General features: G+C 38.6%; 1 protein-coding gene across 1 annotated transcript in view; it reads left to right on the plus strand.

Moving 5' to 3' along the window:
* Positions 1–19,182, plus strand: part of pcxb (pyruvate carboxylase b) — a 426,983-nt gene that overhangs the window by 23,229 nt on the left and 384,572 nt on the right. The window contains exon 8 of the mRNA XM_084107671.1: positions 5,853–5,971. Coding sequence (XP_083963797.1) covers positions 5,853–5,971 — 119 coding nt within the window. The remainder of the gene's footprint in view (positions 1–5,852; positions 5,972–19,182) is intronic.

Below are 19,182 nucleotides of genomic sequence, written 5' to 3' on the forward strand. Positions count from 1 at the left end.
CATATAATGCATTACTAAAATGTTGGTTCTATTTTTTGATTGTTGATTAGATTTTGAGACGTGGCTATTGCATTAAAAAAAAACGAGAAAGATCTGATAGCGATCTTGCGGGTGTGGGTTTAAGCGGACTAAATGATTGGTGATATCTGACATATGTTGAGATTTTTACATAAGATTTTTAATGAAGCATGCATGTATGAAATTGTTCACAATGTGACCAATAACATGCATTTAGAAAATAGATTAATTTCATGCTGACTTTACCAGAATTCCTTGAACTAGAAACACGTATACTTCTAAACATACACTAACCAACAAATAAACTGGCTTATTCACAGCTCACTGCATTTGTACTCTCATCTTCTATGTGTATCTATACATTTTCATGCTTGAAGGTGTGTACACTAAACACACTTGGCAACAAATACACTTCTATTCTCTAAGCTCTTAAGCTCTTATAACACCTGATGTGAGCTGCATGCACAAAGTTCTCCGAAAAATGCGTGCATAAACTTTTATATCACTCTTTTTTTTTTTTTCTTCCCCCAAGCCATCTAATTGAGCTGTTCATGCAGGAGCTCATATTTAATGCATTTCACAGAGAGATGAGGAGAGACTGGCAGAAATAGTCTTCTGTAGAATGTCCTGCTGGTGTTAACAAGCTTCAGGACTGCACTTATCTGCTGGCTCTTATTTTATATTCTGACTGAGCACATCAATCTTAATTCCATCAGACTGCCAGCAGGGGAATTTTTGAGGGATTTCGTTGATTTTGTCTGGAGTGTGTGTGGAAGGGGTGGTGTCATGCATTTTGTTTGTTTGTTTTTCAGTTTAGCTTGGATGCCTTGGATTATATTCGCTGAAGCTTTGGGGTCTTACTGAGTATTATGGGACATTTGCCATGGTGTTTATTGTTTTGTCTGTGGGCCAGTTTGATGGATTCAGCAAAACTTCAGACTCAAGTTTTTTTTTTTTTTTTACAAAGCAAATTAATAGGGAGGGGAAAACAAAGGATGGACATTGAAACTCAAAGTGGAAAAGACATTCATGCAGAGAAAGGCCATGTTTACACTTGGCATTCAAATGTGACCTATATCTTATGGTTGTCATATGCGCTTTAAAAAGCATTCATAAAGATCAAGATATGTTTCAAGAAGGTTATGAGAAAAACTGGCTACGATATCAACAAAAAATAAGGCATTTCAATACAATGACATTAAATGTTCAACCTCATTATTGCAAGGATTTGGCTCAATTTGGATCAAAAGGATCAATTTGGCTTGATTTGATCATAAGTTTCGATGTTATTGCAAGTTGTAAACATGAAGATGTGGAAGATAAAGATGTAGAGCAAAGTATTGTGTTTAGCTTTAGATTTTTGAAGGTGAAGGGGTGAATGAAAGGTAACAAATAAGGAATGGAGAAGAAACTATGAGCCAGATCAATGATAATGAGATAACATTTTTTAGTTCCCGTTTTTTTTTTTTAATTGCATGACAACTGTTCACAAGCTTTAAAATTCCTAAAGAGTTGTGAAGTACAGCAAGGATTTACCCCTTCACTCATTCACTCATGCAGACTCATTCACTTACTCGCTGTCACAACTTACTCGCACACTGAATCACAACATTTATACTACTAAATAGCATAGAATAGTGCATAAGTATGCAAATTGGTATGCACCACTCGCTCACTGACTTGCTATTCACTCGCTTACTCACACACACACTCATTCAATCTTCCACTGACTCACTCGCTCACTGATTCACTCACTCGCTTAGTGACAATATCAATCTCTTGCTTAGTGACTCACTCATTTAGTGATTCATTCACAGACTCAATCGCTCACTCACCTGCAGACTCACTTCGACACTGACTTATTCGTGCACTGATTCACTCACTGACTCATTCATTCACTCATTTTGCTCACTCACAGACTCATTCATTAATCACGGATTCGCTCTCTCACTGATTCATTCATTAACTGATTCACTCACTGAGTTGTTTGCTCACTCACGCACTCACAGATTCATTCACTCGCATACTGACTCACTCACTCACTCACTGGTTCACTCACTAACTCAATTGCTCACTTGGTCACTTATTCACTCACAGACTAATTCAGTCAGTCACAGGCCGACTCACTCACTAATTCACTCACTGACTCATTTGCTCACTCACTCATTCACTCACAGACTAATTCACTCGCTTGCTCACTCACTCACTCACTCACTTACTCACAGACTCATTCACCCATCATGTGACTCAGTCACTCACAGACTGACTCATTCACTCAGTTCACTTTTGTAGCGAGCTTGTTTTTTATATAGCTTGGTTTGTTTATGACTCTGAATCATTATCAGTGTCTTAGGTCCAACCATATTTCGTTCCTTCCTCTTTGGTCTAATGCCGAATTAATTGAAGGAGGGGATGACCCCAGTGGTTTTCCCAATATTGCGCTTTTGCTCAATGAGCAAGCAGAATGCTTGATATAGTGCATGAAAGGCCATGTTTGTATAAGTGCTTCTCTAATGTATTCTGAACAGACAATCTGCCATCTGCTTTATTGTCTGAAAAATCTATAAACAGTAAAGCGGATCCTCATAATAACAAGTTTTATTTGAACTTGTCTTGTTTATTATACTTTCGTACACTCAGTTAAATAGTTTCATTAGTTCATAACATACAGTGTTCTCTAGATGTCACTAAAGCAGCGAGTTGAGTCTGAGCACATCTGGAGCTCTGACATACTGCCGGTAATGATCGAACAATGATGTGTGCTAATAACCATAGTGATACTTCTCATGTATTCACATATGCTGGTGTCTATCCTTATCTTTGGACCCGTTCACTGTCTTTCTCATGTGTGTATTCTGGGTCATATCTGTAGGTGAATTGTCGCCATAGCAGCGGCTTGAGAGCTGATTATAATCATGCATGTCACCACAAACACGTCTGATCAAAAAGACACTGATTAAGTCTCTCTCTCTCTCCATCCCCCTTACTCTTCTCTTCACCATCTGTCCTTTCTTCCAGCCTTTCCTTATGGTACTCTTGTTAAAACCTGCCTATTTGATGCTGCATCATAAAGGGAAGTGTATTGAATTCAGCTGAAAACAAATATTGTGCAGAAACGTCCAATTGCAGGGTAAAAGTAAGTGGCTTTAGTGAAAGGATTAGAAAGAGACAGGTTGGTCAATTGACAGGTCAAGGAGGGCTGTAGTATCTGCAGAAAGCTATCAGTAAGTCTTCCCATTCATCACTGTGACCTGACGGTATAAAGTATAGGTATAATGTAAACTGAAATTGATACTTTTATTCAGCAAGGATCCATTAAATTGATCAAAATGACAGTAAACACATTATAATGTTATGGATTCCTATTCCAAATAAATGCTGTTCTTCTGAACTTTCTATTCATCAAAGAATCCTGAAAAAAATATTTCCGTTTCACGGTTACCAAAAAATATTAATGAGCACAACAGTTTTCAAGATTTAAAATCAGCATATTATAATGATTTCTGGAGGATATTTTTTTGCACACACACACACACACACACACAAAAAAAACTTTTTTTTAGGTCACTGTTATTATTGGCTAACATCTTTGCAAAGGAAACAGCATCAACACATTATCCATTAGGGGTGCAAAAATACATCGTTATATCGTGAGATAAAAATGTGACGATATGTATCGGTGATGTAAACAATATGATTTGCGATACAGAGTTACAGTAGTTTTATCCAAGACTTATTTAACCCTGATGTATGACTCAAGTATGTCCATTTATATGATGTCAATTAATGTGTAAAATAGTATACATAATTTGATGTATTTTATAAATATACATGTCAGTTATATTTATTAAATGAATATTTCCATCATGCTACATAAAAACCCTTGAAAGTTCAGTTATGATTTTGTTTTATTTAAAAAATATAATTTTGAATAAATCAATTCATCTCACATTAGTTTGTGTCAGAAGTCCAGCATCATTGAGTTGTTTTACATGTTCTCATAAGTTTCCACATTGACAGTAGGCACGTGTATCCACGTGAATCAGATCAATTCCTGCCTTCCGGTGAAATTTGTACGCAGTTACAGTTTCTGAAGAGACATTCAGGCTTGATAAATATCTGTGGGTGCAATTTAATATATAAGCACATCAGCATGTATTTAGTGCATGTATGAAGGAAGGCTCCATATTACACATTCAACACCCTCTAAAACTAAAATGCTATTTTTTATTTTCTTCATGGGGAAAGCCTTAAGGTTTTACCTCACGTTACAGAATTAATTTGTTCATTAATGTTTTATTAATTCATTGATTTATTCATGATTTTCTCATTAATTCATATGTTTGTCATTGATTCATTCATTTTTTTTTCTCTCTCTCCCCTGTTATCAGTAGTGGTTTAGCTGACATCAGTTTGAACCCTGTTCTCATGGTCATGTTAGTCTGTTAAGATTAAAAAGCATCAAATCCTGCTGGCACGATTGACGTGGAGTGTTTAGGGATGCGGGAAGGAGGGATGAATGGAAAAGGGCGGGAGCTGAGTGAATTATTTTTTGTCAAATCAGCATCACAGTAGTTTGAGTCTGTTTGTGTAAAGCATCTGAAAGTATGGATTTATGTAGATGTAGTAAATACTGTAATATGTCAGAGTAAGTTTACAAAGCTATGTTTGAAATTATATTTGTGTGTGTATACTTGTGTTTGTGTTGTTTGTGTGGGTGAGCGTCTGCTTTTGGCAAGCTCGTTGCAATGTGGGATTAGTAGGCAACGCTAAATTGTGGGGAGAAATTGGATCAGATTACAGTGAATTTTGGCACCGGATTATCTTCAATCCCTTAATTGTATCCAAGAAGCCTGAATGAGTTTTTTGGAAGACATTGAGAGAGTGAAGACACTGAAAATGAGAAGAGAGTTGCAAACTTTAGAAGAAGCAGGTTCTGCATCTTGGATCTCCTGTTTTTGTTTTACATGTTACATGTGAGACAGTTTTCATCTCACCTTGTATATATATATCTCTATATCGCATATCACATCTTCTACTTCATGGGTTGTGTTTTGGGCTGTGGTCCTTCTGATTTCGTGGCTTTTACCAGAAGCTTCTTTGCTTCCTTCCACTGGCACCACGCTGTTCAGCAGAATTAACCAATTGCCTCAGGGTTTTTTTCTTCAAGCTTGAGATATTTAAAAGAGGAAAGTTGGGGCTTTTTAAACTAAATCTCTGCTCATCATGTTGGGTTCAAACTGTCATTCCTCTGGGAGCTCAAGCAGAAGCCCCTGGGGATACAGGCACATGTAAATAAAGTTCTCAAACTTTCAAAATTTCCATACCAAAATCTCTGACAATGTTACCACTATTTCTACTTTCTAACAGAAAGCATCTTTTGATTATTGCATGCTGTGGAGCTGATGTGTTGGGTCTTTGTGCAGTGTCTTAACTTAGCAACCAATTTTACTGGATGCCTTCCAAAGCACAGTGCAGCTTGAAGTAGAGCAGGGTTGGGCAACTATGGTCCTGGAAGGCAACTGTCCTGCAGAGTTTAACTCCATCCCCATTCAAACTCCTAAAAAAAAAAATTAAACCTAAGTCTTGCGAATTACAGCCAGGTGTGTTTGATTATAGGGATGGATCTAAACTCTGCAGGACATCCTGAAGTTGCCCATCCCTAAACTAGATGCTTTCAGGGCCTCAACTAGAATCCACCTAATGTTTAGTGGAGCACACAAGAGAGATCCAAAGCTGTTTTAATGAGGTTTAAGGTGGTCCCTAAACAACATGTGCTCACACGCTAAATGTATTTTCATGCTAACACAACAACTCTGCAACATTTTTCATAGGTGGGCTATGAGAATGCAGGCACAGTGGAGTTCCTGGTGGACAAACATGGAAAGCACTACTTCATCGAGGTGAACTCCCGCCTACAGGTGGAACATACGGTTACCGAGGAGATCACTGAGTGAGTGAAAAACTATACAATTGCATTTACAAGATGCACACGAAATAGACTCACAGAGGTGTGGGAGGCTCTTATTTTAAGATGTATAGCTAGTTTGAGCTAGTTTCCAAAACGTTAACTTGGCATATGTTGAAAGTTAAATGAATAGTAAATCAAAACACATCATAGATATGTGTTTGCATGTAAATACTCCATTCGTTTCTCTGATTGTGTATGTCTGGAGGATATTACATTTGCCATTATATTCTATCCAGATGCGTTCTTATTAAAGCAACTTCTAAGAAAGCACAAACATCATGTACCCTGCAATTACTTAAACAGTCAAACACTGAAGTGCAAATATACAAATTCTACAGTAATTACATTCACACACTGCGGTAGCACTCATAGCTCACTAGTTAAACTAGCTGAAACCAGCTTCTGATAGCTAAATTTACATGGTTTCATGCTGGTCCAAGCTTCTCATGTATTGATTAACTGGACTGCCAGCTGGTTGACCTGCTTTCAACCTGGTAGCACAGTGGTTTTCAAATTCAAAATTTCAAGGGGCCTCAAGATTAAAAAATAAATAAATAAGCAAATAAGCACAAAAAACAACAACAATAAAAATATAGATATATTTCTTATTTTTATTAATTATTGGATAATAGGAGTAGTATATTAAAATAAGTTTTAAAAAACAAATTAGAGCTGGGAGCTTTCAAATATTGTTGTGGAAAATGGGAAGCCTTGAAGTCAAAAAGTCGAAATTTGACCATTTGGGTCAAACTGATTTGAATTGGTAGGTTACTTTGGATCAGCAACAAACCAGCTACCATGTCCCAGAAGCCATTTGGAACAGCTCAAGATGGTATGACCTGTTTTTTTCACTGGCAAGTCAAATAAACAAATCTAGTAGTACTAGTACTACTTATAGTAGTCTGAAAGTAAATGATGAGTTGACTGCTGTGATTGGTTATTTGTAGTATGTGCCCCATTAGTTCCAGGATTAGTGCGTTGGCCAGAATAATAACAGCGTGTGCGAACATGCAGCATGCATGCGAATTTGCCTTGATATGTTTGTGTGAGTGTGTTGGCAGTCTGTCAATGTATAGTGTCTAGGAAAAAAAATGTTTTGTCTGCTGCCCCACCTTGAGAAGTTGGTCAAGGGGAGAAAGGGATGATAGGAAGATCGAATGAGAGAGAACATGTGTTAGGAACAGCATGTTTATGAGAGAGAGGAAGGAAAAGGAGAGAGGCGTTATAAATAGCTCTCACCTCCCCTGATAACCTGTGAGCTGCTCCATAATGACATAGAGATGAGCCTGATCTCATCACATACACACACACACACACATACACACATGCTGACAAGCATGCAGACATTAACGCACTGATGAGTCAAATGATTGATAGCGCTCCTTTCATTCTTCCTCTACACACAGACACACACACAAACACGTCTTTGTGTTTTCCAGCACAAGTTCCTCGCCACAGAAATGGAGACTCATACATTATAGATATCAGAGTTGTCAAGTGTAGCTGACAGTGCTGCTCTGAATTGGCTCTCATTGCATGTGCTGCCATCTTAGATTTGCATAGGATTTGTTGAAATATATTATGAGAATTAGTCTGTCATATGGATATTATACTGCCTCTTTTAAATGGGAAAATATACATGGTTTGCAATGCAGTCATTGTATGTGTGTATCTCAAAACGTGTGTGTGTGTGTGTGTGTGAAAGATTAGTGATATGTTCCATTTTATACACCAATGTCATCCATTCGGTGTGGTTTCTGTTTGTGTTTAATATCACTGTGTGTGTGTGTGTGTGTTTTAATTTGATTTAAACACTGTAATTTCCTTTTCACATGCTTATATATAAAAAAAATGGAAATGTGGTTTTAGTTATATTCTCATATTGTCATATTCTATTTTTCCACTCTTTTATTTACTTTACAGTACATACTATCCATCTATTTTCTAGTTATGATGTTATTTGTTGTGCATGTACATTCTTCTTCAGAGTTTCTGATTTTATCTTCCTTAAAATTAGCTATAAAATGATTGTGGATAGTGTAAACCAATATTTTGGTCTAAGAAGAATTTTAATTCATAGTGTTGAAAACATTATATCAATATTTCATTTTGTTAATATCACGCTTATCATCAATACCAATATACAGACACTTCTAATTTGAATTTGTATTCGATTATCTGACTTTTGATCACAGACTTTGATGCCTTGGCAAAACTCAGCACAAGTTTGAGACACTCTTACGTTCACAAACTGAATGAGTAAGAGAATACCGGGGTATTTTTCTCAGGATCAAGCTGCTAAGAAGCAGGAGACTTAAGTGGAAATCTCTATTTGCTCTACATTTAATCTCATTAATCAGTCTAGGGGAAACCATTGAAATGTCTTGTTCGTGATTAAGCATGATTAAACACATTTCCACTTAAAGGGATAGTTCACCCAAAAATGAAAATTCTGTCATCATTAACTCACCCTCAAGTTGTTCCAAACCTGTATGAATTTCTTTCTTCTGTTGAACGAACTGTCGTTAATTTGAAAGAATATGGATAGCCAATCAGTTGGTGGGCCCCATTGACTTCCATAGTATTTTCTATCCACACTGTGGAAGTCAATGGGGCTCATCAACTGATGGTTACCCATATTCTTCAAAATATATTCTTTTGTGTTCAGCAGAAGAAAGAAATTCATACAGGTTTTGAACAACTTGAGGGTGAGTAAATGATGACAGAATTTTCATTTTTGGGTGAACTATCCCTTTAATTTTTAATTCATGTTGAAAATCAGTAATGAAAATGGTCCTGTCCAAACACAAATATATGTTTAATTAAAATCAGAACAACAAACTCTCCCAATATGTATAAATTATAATACTGATAATAAAATTGTCATGAAAACAAACTTTATGGTCCTAATAGGCTTCATATTTTATTTTAATTCTAATGATTTTGGAGTGAAATATGACCAAAAAATATGTTTGTGCTTATATTTGTGGATGTACACAGAATGTTGTGTGTCCAGGTGGATGTGTGTGTGTGTTCAGTGTAGTCCACCACATATTGAGTAATGACCGTGCAACAAAGTCTCTAAATTGCCACAGTAGATCTTTATTTTGGGTTGTGCTGTTAGAGACAGAGGGAGAGAGGACACAGAAACAAGGATAAACTGCAAACGAGGCTGAGAACTATGTAGAAATAAGGTTGTAGAAAGGCTAAAGTCTGAAGTGAGCTAGGGTTTTGGTGATCCAGCACCAGAAAACATATTTCACCTTTCTTTCTGACACTAATACTGTTATCAATCTCTATGAATCAGTTCACAACCTTTTCCTTCCCTTTCCTCTTCTTTCACTTTTGTTCAAGGTTTTCTTCCATTTCTTTATTTCCCTATGCCTCTGTCCAACCACTTCTCTCTTTCATATCTCTTCCATAGGCGTAATTTGCGGGTGGGACATGTCCCCACCACTTTTTGCCAGGGTCGATATTGTCCCCACCACTTTTTAAAACATCTCGCGGCACGAATGTACCAATTCTACAAATAAATAAAACATCTCCAGTTAACTGGCAGAGCATTCATTTCGTTTGTTTTTTAAATAAGAGACGATCTAGCGCTGAAATATGTTTTTTAAATCAAGTGATCAAAGTGCTCGCTGCCGCTGCGATCAGTGTTTTCTCATGTGGCTTGCGCACATGCCACGAGGTAACTCGGGTAACTGCGAGGTAACTGTCTTCACTGGGACGCGCGCTTCAATCCGTTGCGGATACTCTCTATTTGTTCTGGTGAAATCACAAAACCTAATGCACACAAATGTGTCCCTGCTTGATATACAACCACTGATCAACATAATCGGTTTTGATGAGAAAAAACAAAAACTATACGAGAAAAAAAAACTATACAAGTGCGGATTAGAACCCAGAACCTCTGACACACTTGCCGAAAGTTCTACCACTGGACCATTAAGATACACGTTGGTCAAATATTTATTCACATAAACGACAAATTAAACCCCATGTAGCCTACTATTTAAATCGATTGCTGGACATCGTAATGTTATTGTACATATATCTGATTTAGCATTGTATTAGCAACCCTCTCCCCACCTGTCCCACCCACTTTTTAAAACAAAGTTACACCACTGATATCTTCAGTCTTATCCTCTCTGGCTTTTGTTTGGATTCCTCTTTCTCATTCTTCTTGTACATCTGTATTTGTCTGTGTTTTCCCTGTTCTTTCTCATCAGTTTGTTTTTATTGTTTCTGTTGCAGAAGTGAGGTAAGCAGCTGTGTATATATGCATATTCTTGTAATGTGATTGGCTGGATTAGATGAATATTTTCCTCCCCAAACATTATTTTATATTACTTTTTTTCTCCACCTCATCACAAATTCATTTGCTGACTGGATTTATTAGTTAAGAGGGAACACTTCATTGAGATTCTTCATTATTTGTTGACACTTTCTTTGAAGTGTCTGTTTGGAATTGAGGATCCTCTTGTTCATATTGATCCTTATCTTTCTTCACCTAAACTCTTGCTCTATCATAAATCAAAGCTCTGAGGTCATCCTCCTCTGACACACTTCTGTGCTGATTCATGACCAGTTTTGCAATCTCTGTTGTACAGTTTGGACAAATTAAGTTATTCTTAGATCAGGATATTAATGGAAAACCTAGTGGAACTGTATTTCTTTTAAAATCTGTTGCAGGTCTGTAGAACAGTAGCCGCTAGCTTTATGTGTTGGGGCATTGCAAAGAAGGATTTCATTAAATATAATGGCTCCTTGTGGACGCAGCTCTGTGCTGGAGCTGTACCCTCTGCTGTTTTTATTCATCTTTTTGCCCATATTTTTTCCCCCTGAAAACATGCTCTACGATAAACTGAGGTGTTGCTTTTTAAGCTTACATAACTGACTCTAGCATGGTGTGATCAGGGTCATTATGGCTCTGTGTGTTTTGTTATTTGCCATTTAGCAGACATTTGTCATCCAAGTACACTAATAGCAGAAACGGTTCCCTTTGGGCAGTCATGTTAACAGCACTAGTTCTACCAAAAAGACTCAGGAGGCAAAATAACGTAATAAGTATGCATTTATTAACAGCCCAGCAAGTATCAATTATTATGATATAAAGTTATTTGGCGCAGGCCCCGTCCGTAGCTCGCAATCTGAGGGTACGGAATCTGCATTTCCTGAAGATGAAGGCAGGGGTGCAGCCGAACCCCTGGGATGTATGGGAACGGACCATCCTGGTGGGGAGGATGGAGGGGAAGGGACTATCCTGGTGGTGGTGGGGATGATGGAGTGGAAGGGACTATCTTTTCTTTCCTTTTCTTTTCTTTTGATGTTCTGGGTGGTTGCTAGTAGTTGACTGATATGATGCTAAGAGCGATATATATCAGTCTGTATATCTGCATTTTTGGGCATGGCCAGCATGAGGGTTGTAAGTGGAACTTTTGTTTTGCAAGCAGATACAACCTTCATCCATCCATCCATCCATCCATCCATCCATCCATCCATCCATCCATCCATCCATGTGTTCTTCACATTGTCTTTTCCAGTTTCTACAACATAATCATTACAAAAATTGTCAATTTTTAACAAATACTAATGGTATTGATAAAGTAGAACTGTTCTTAACTTAACATAGTTTTAAACTAGGGGTGTAATGATACACTTAGCTCATGAGGCGATACACGATATGAGGCACACGAGAACAAGACGAAACAATATTTTAATACTAATCTTCAGTGACGAAGTTTACTGTATAACTAGAAAAATGTTATTTTATTCGACTGAAAGTCACAAAATGCAAAACAATGCAGGTACATTTTGAAATGGTTTAACTACTAATCATCTTGCAATAAATGTCTCTTCATTTCTACTTTCTGAGTTTGAATTATCCAACCCGATCCCACGGCAATTCGTTCGAATTTTACGAGTTGACTAATTCATACGAATTCATACGACCTAACTGCATAAATGACATACCCCCAAAAAAGGTTGCTCCTCATGAGTCGTTCTGACTAGACACATAAGACACTTACTGACACTTGAGAGTTTACTGTTCAAGACTCTGAATTACTCAGACTGTTATTAATATGGAAATAAATAAGTTCAAACATAAAAACAAAAATAATAGCAATTTTTTTTTATATATATAGATTTTTAAATGTTTTAAAAATAGATTTGGCTGGGGTGAGGGAGGTTAGATAGTTGGATAGAGTTTTGGTAGTGTTTGGGTTTTGTGGTCATTGAATGCGTAATGTATCAAAGCAAACATCCTCAGTCCTTTAGTGCATGATGCTGTTGTGCTGACTGTCTGAAGAGTTTTGAAAATGTATTCTGTAAAGCATATAACCAATTGTAAATATATCTTTACCTGTGACTTTTTACAAAGCTTACTTTCAATCATATGTCCCAGCACAGCATATTGCAGGCATATGAAATCCAGCACAGCTACTTGAGAATGTCAACAGGCTGCGGCCTCTGCGGTCAATCAGCCGAGCCTCACAGTGCAGCTCAGCGCTCGGGCCTATTCACTCTGACCTGAGGTGCAGTATGAGGCCTATAGCAGAACTCCATGCTGAGCCCCACTGAGCATCATCAAACAATGTGGATAACCTAAGCTGTGACGAGCTGTGCCTGCTTGTATTTGATATGATTGCAATAATGAGCCTTAGGGTGGAGCTCCTTGCTGGGGCCTGCTCTGCGTGATAAGAGCTGCAAATGGGCTTTGTTGCAGAGTTGCATGCTGGGCTCTGATAAACATACTGAAGCACTGGGTTCTCTGTACGTTTTCACTTTCTCTTCACTTTAACTGCTTGGAGTAGTGTCTTGAATAACTATCCAAATACACATTTACCTAACTTTATGCTCTCTACAGTTCAAAAGTTTGTGGTCAGATAGATTTTTTTAAAAGATATTAATAGGCTACTTTTATTCATCAAGGATGCATAAAATTAATCAAAAGGGACAGTTTATATTTTATAGACAACAGACATTTATAGTTTTACAAAAGATTTATATTTCAAATGCTATGTTAAACTTTCTATTCATCAAAGAATCTTGTGAACACACCCTGAAGACTGTAGTAGTGACTGCTGAAAATTCAGCTTTGCCATTACAGGATTGAATTGCATTTGAAAACTTCAGATGCAAAAGCTGCTAAACGCCACCACCGTCACAAATGAGAAAACGATATTGAGCGAATGCTCTCCGCACATAGCATACGTTCATTAAATACTTTCCCTTCAAACCAGTTAAATCCCAGCCTCAGCCCATTCAGAAATACCGGTTTGTTAGCAGAAACCGCTAAACGCCACTCCTCTTTTTCACAGAACCAATCAGAAGACACAAATCAAACTATTTGATTTCAAGATAAATGATGGCGTGCGTATGAGACGGCTTTCAATTATCGAGCTGTACATTTTTATCCTGTTTAAAGAGATTTTTAACTAAACAAGATGTTTAGAAGTATTTTATAACAGTGGATTATTGAGATTTGACTAATATCAGTTTAATGTTTACTGACTTAATGCACTTCTTAATGCTTACTTAACTGTTAATTTTAAATATATATATATATATATATATATATATATATATATATATATATATTTAATATTGTATATAAGTTATTATATTTTAAATATTATATTATATTATATTATATTATATTTTTATTTATCTAAGTGTAGTGTATGGTGTAGTTATTATATAAAGTATTCTATTTGTCTTCAGGTGTTGATGTTATCCAATAAAGTGTGCTGTCATTTTGTGTCATTATGGTTATACTGTGTGAATTATTATTATTTTTACTATTTTTGAGCCTTTATCTTTATTCAGAAAGGACAGTGAAGCTGTGATAATTGGATAATATAAAATATATTAAAATGGAAAATAGTTATCTTCAATTTTAATATTTTACAATATTACAATTAAATTATTTTATTTTAATTTTACAATTTACAAAATAGAGTGCTGACACACCATTGTTTATTTAGCACTTGAAGGCCTCAATGCAAGCAATGTCAATCATTTTTTGATGGACAGTTTTAGTTAAGATTTATGGCTCCCAGGATGCTTTACGTTTTGTAAACGTTTTGTGGATGTTTATGGTTGTCTGTGTGTATATGAAAGCTGAAGTGTGTAATTTTTGTAATGTAATCTGCCACTAGTGGAACTATCTGGAATTGTTCAGGCAAACGGGTAGTCCCACCCCAAACTCATTGGTAGATCCAGAAGCTGACATGTTGGACATGTTTGAAAGTGCCACAGTGTTTACACTCTTTGAGATGTGAACAGGGTACAGTGGGGTCCAAAACGTTGAGACAATTAGTAGTATACATTAGCTCCTATATTCTGGGCCCCAGGGATGTAAGCTGCTCTGAGTGACAGTAGCTTGTGGGACCACATGAGGATTTGGTGCACCAGTTTGCAGAGTGGACGCGAATCCTTGCCAAACCGCATGGATGCAGTCCTTCAAGCTCATGGAAGTCATACAAGATATTAAATTTGGATCTCACAGCACCACTACTTAATTTGCTGACATATTTTTGTATTTGCAGTAAATTTGTTCAATTTCTGTATAGGCGACAAAACTTTTGTCTTGCCAAAATTTGGTCTTGATTAAATGATAAATCTTTTTTCAGTGAAACTAATTTATTTCAGTGCATTAAACATCATTTGGGAGGGTTTTAGCTTTTCATATGAGCTATTTCTAACACCAGTTGATTAATTAAAATCAGTTTAATAGCAGGTGTTTCTACAAAATAGATAAGCGACAAGACTTTTGTCAGGGACTGTATATATGCTGATATAAAGACAAAACAACACCAAATAGACAAGGACTCACAAGGTATCACAATGAGCGCTACTGAAGACACAGAAGCTGGCGTGGCTCTGTTTTGGGCAAGCTTTATAGTTTCCTGGTTCATGACGTCACCCGCCTCTGACGTTCCATCACACCATTGGACTGATTTTACATGTGCTTCAAGACGTCATCACGCGAAACGTTCCCTTAGCGTCAAACGACACAGCTCCAATGTTTGTTTATTTCCAGGTTTAAATAAACAAAATCATAGATTTTCAATGTGATTTCAGACTGTTGGGTCCCACTGTAGTTATATCTACATGTTGAACTTGCGTTGGAGAAAATATTTCCCTCTAAATCAACAGCTAACTGTAACTGTTCTTTTTCTTGTCCAAGAGTATTCACAGTGTTTTTTCTTGATCTCATAACAGTTATTTGCTATTATTGCTGCTGCTGCTCTCTCTCTCTCTCTCTCTCTCTCTCTCTCTCTCTCTCTCTCTCTCTCTCTCTCTCTCTCTCTCTCTCTCTCTCTCTCTCTCTCTGCTGGCCTCATTGTCTCTTTCATGTTGTATTTATTACTTGAGATTTTTTTTTTCATTATTATCCTATTATCTCCTGAATGTGTTTTCTGACTCATGAGTGTGGGGTGGCAGATAAAAGCGGTAAGCCAATAATTAATGCTTCTGTGAACAGCAGGCTGAAGGGTGAAACCCAGATGAAATACAAGAGCTAGAAATTAGAGGTAAAAGTAAGCTTATAGAAAACGTGGATTTGTCCCCTCAACACGTTCAGTACAGTATGTGTTTTTGTATCTGCATGCACATACTGTGTACACATTTTCAAACGGATATACAGAGAAAGCAGAGGTGTGTATTTGTGTTTTTTTGTGGGAAGGATGTGGCTTCAACCACTCAAGGTCAGCATGGTGTTAAAGGCTCATTAACACATTCCTGCTGATATTTTATCAGTATTGAGTGACACATGTCCTCTGTGACCTCTTCGATTTGAACAGCACGTTTGACCCTGGACCTGTGGTGAGTTGTTATCTATATTGAGAATAAGATAAGTAAGCAATTTCTGGGGCCTTCAACCTTTTTCCTGACCCCTGTTACAGCATGAAATTGAGTGCTTCATTTTAAGCTTGGCTAATGCATGTAGTGCAATATTAATGTATTTACATTAATTTGTTTGTTATTCCATTCAATTGAATTGCTATTACAATACAATTAAAATAATCATTATTGTACAAAGTCATGTACTGTACTTGTGCATTACATTTTCACTTTACTTCATAATATTTTTTTTTGTGGGAAGGAAAGAGAAGGCAGATGCCATTCACACTAAGTGAAAATAGGAGTGCTTTTTTTTGCACTAGGTGTAAATAGTGGCAGATACTTTTTTTATAATATACTACAATACACCACTGCTGGCCACACAAAACAGAAACACAACACAAACTCAGGCCTGTTCCTCTCTCGCTCTCCACTGTCGTCACTCCTCCTTTATGCTTCTGCTCCTCCGTGAGAGATACGAGACCGGTGCGTAGCGCAGGTGTCGCTCATCAGTAATCACGCCACCAACCTCGTGCTGCTCTCCCATGGCCCTCGGCCTCGTCCTGCTCGCCACATACCCCCATCGCCCCTCACAGGCCAGGGGGTACCCACGAGACTGCGCTCTACTCCCCCCTCCCCCTCCTCCAGGGAGACCGGACACGGCGGCTGTGGTACCTGGGGGTATGGACAGACAAGGCGAGAGTAAAGGAGACGGAAGCATGAGGAGCGACAGAGACGAGAGAGGGGAGAGAGAAAAAAAAGCACAACGCGCTGCCATCTGGTCCTCCACCAGCAGGGTGATCTTCTCCGCGGTGCCTGGCGGTGGCGCTGGATAGCCCTCGGTGGACAGCTCGACACTCCTCCACAGCCTGGTGGACGGCGACGGCTCCTCCGTGTTCGGGCAGCCGGCAGGAGTCCCCCTTTCCCTTCTCCTCCCCGTCATGGCGGATGGCAGCAGGCTCCGGCCCACGGCGAATGGCGGCGACTCCTCCGCTCCCTCACGGACGGCAGCCGCCCCTCCAGCACCCAGGCGGCCAGCAGTGGAAACTGCCCGCCATGCTCGATGGCACCACGGATTCCCCACAGCGGCGAGGACTCTTTGACAGCGCGTTCCTCCTTCTTCCCGGGTTTCGGCACCAGTGTAACGAGGTTCGTTGTTATGGGAAGAAGGAGGCGGGAACCGGCGAACATTCAAATACTTTAATAAATAAATAAATAAACCAATACAAAACGAAAGTATAAGCCAGCAGCCCCTCGAGGGCGACTGCTGGCCACACAAAACAGAAACACAACACAAACTCAGGCCTGTTCCTCTCTCGCTCTTCACTGTCGTCGCTCCTCCTTTATGCTTCCGCTCCTCCGTGAGAGATACGAGACCGGTGCGTCGCTCATCAGTAATCACGCCACCGGCCTCGTGCCGCCCTCCCACGGCCCTCAGCCTCGTCCTGCTCGCCACAATAATTCAATCTGTTCATCATGTAAAACGATCGAGTCTTCAGAAAATTTAGACTAAACTGCTCAATTCATATGGATTAGTTCCCTTTCGAGGGAACTCAAACTCCATGATACGACACTTTGAGGAACGCCCTTAGCGTAACGCATCTGAAGTATGAATGAAACTAATCCAATCCTGATTGGTGCTGCGTCATGACTTCTGTCAGGACCACTACCGTCAAATATGATTGACAATTAGCATACAGTTTGGATTGGCGGTATGGTTCCGTTCTGGGCGAGAACTCCCTGCGCATCCATGCAGCCTAGCATGGATAAGAGCAGGGAGAGCAGCAATAGGGTAAACAGAACAGAACCAACATGAAAATTTGCAAATATATTTAATTCAAGATTTTAAAGTACAACATTATTTGATAATTATTCTGATTCAAGGGGAATCAGAATGTCAAATCCTGACTGGGCGAGAGGAGGAGCTGGGGATGGAGGAGGGTAATTAGCTCCTGAGAAACGCGATAGCTGCTGATAATACTGAAGGAGCTTATATATGTATATGGTGGTAGGTGTCGTATTCCTATAGGTAGATGTGGATCAGCTGAGGGTCAGCTGATGCGAGCTTGACTAACGTGACCTGCCAGAACTAACGCTACGCTTGATTTCTGTCAGGACCACTACCGTCAAATATGATTGACAATTAGCATACAGTATGGATTGGCGGTATGGTTCCGTTCTGGGCGAGAACTCCCTGCGCATCCATGCAGCCTAGCATGGATAAGAGCAGGGAGAGCAGCAATAACCCCCCAAAACAAAACCATATGCCAATATCCCCCCAAAACCAACTGACAGCGCAATATGGATGCTTTTGTAGTTACCTGAGTGAGCCAAAGCAACAAGCATGTTGCCAATACCTGAAAAGCTTGAGCAACAGCATTCTACCAACAATACCAGAAAGCCTTAAGCAACAAGTATGTTGCCCTTACCTAGATGGCCTAAACGAGTATGTTGCCAATACCCACATAAGTCATAGCAACAAGCATGTTGTCAATACCCGAAATGTTTAGCAGTAAACATGCATATTGCAATGAATGACATACCACCTGAAATGAAGAAGTGAAAGTGAGATATCAAAATGAATCAGCTGCTTGCTTGTTGTATATCCACAGTCCAGTTCCAGTTCCAGTTCCTTTGAGTGACGCCTGTGAGCTAGAGATGAGAGATGGAGATTTAATTTTCAATTATCTTTTCATTGGAAATAAGTACTGAAGTACACAATACTGAAGTAATCCTGGTGGAAACTTCTGGTTCACACAGAATTAGCAGCACTGAATTAGAATTAGCTGGATGGTTTAATGTAACAAGTATGATGTTGATGCTTGGATACATTAAGTCACAATATGTAGGTTTGAATAAATTCCAATCACTAGACAAGTTATTTGTTGACGTGCACTGCGTACACTGTCACCTGTCAATGATTCATAACCTTGTTATACTTGGTTGTAGTTTACTTCTTGGTTTTAGTTTTCTTCTGTAGAAAAGAGAAAAATGATAAATTATATATATATACACACACATTTTGTTATTATATTTTTTACACACTACCCCCACCACGACTGAGGCTGATAGAATGGTTACATTCTGATGTTAGCATCATATGTTGAGCACTATAGATCCAATCTAATTGGGGAAGCATCACACCAAGCTGGAGCAAGCAAGGACACATGGCAACAAGCGTGTTGCTGTAGCCAATTTAACAATTGTATGGGATCTATTGGGGGAAGCTACACCCCTAGCGGCAGCAAAATCTGATACAACAAGCATGTTGTATAAATCGCGGAACTATTGCTAAAACTAGTGTAGTTTGGCAGAGGAAGCATACACCCTAAAGCAATAGC

This window comes from Abramis brama (genome assembly GCF_963993115.1).
Source record: "Abramis brama genome assembly, chromosome: 3".
NCBI lineage: Eukaryota > Metazoa > Chordata > Actinopteri > Cypriniformes > Leuciscidae > Abramis > Abramis brama.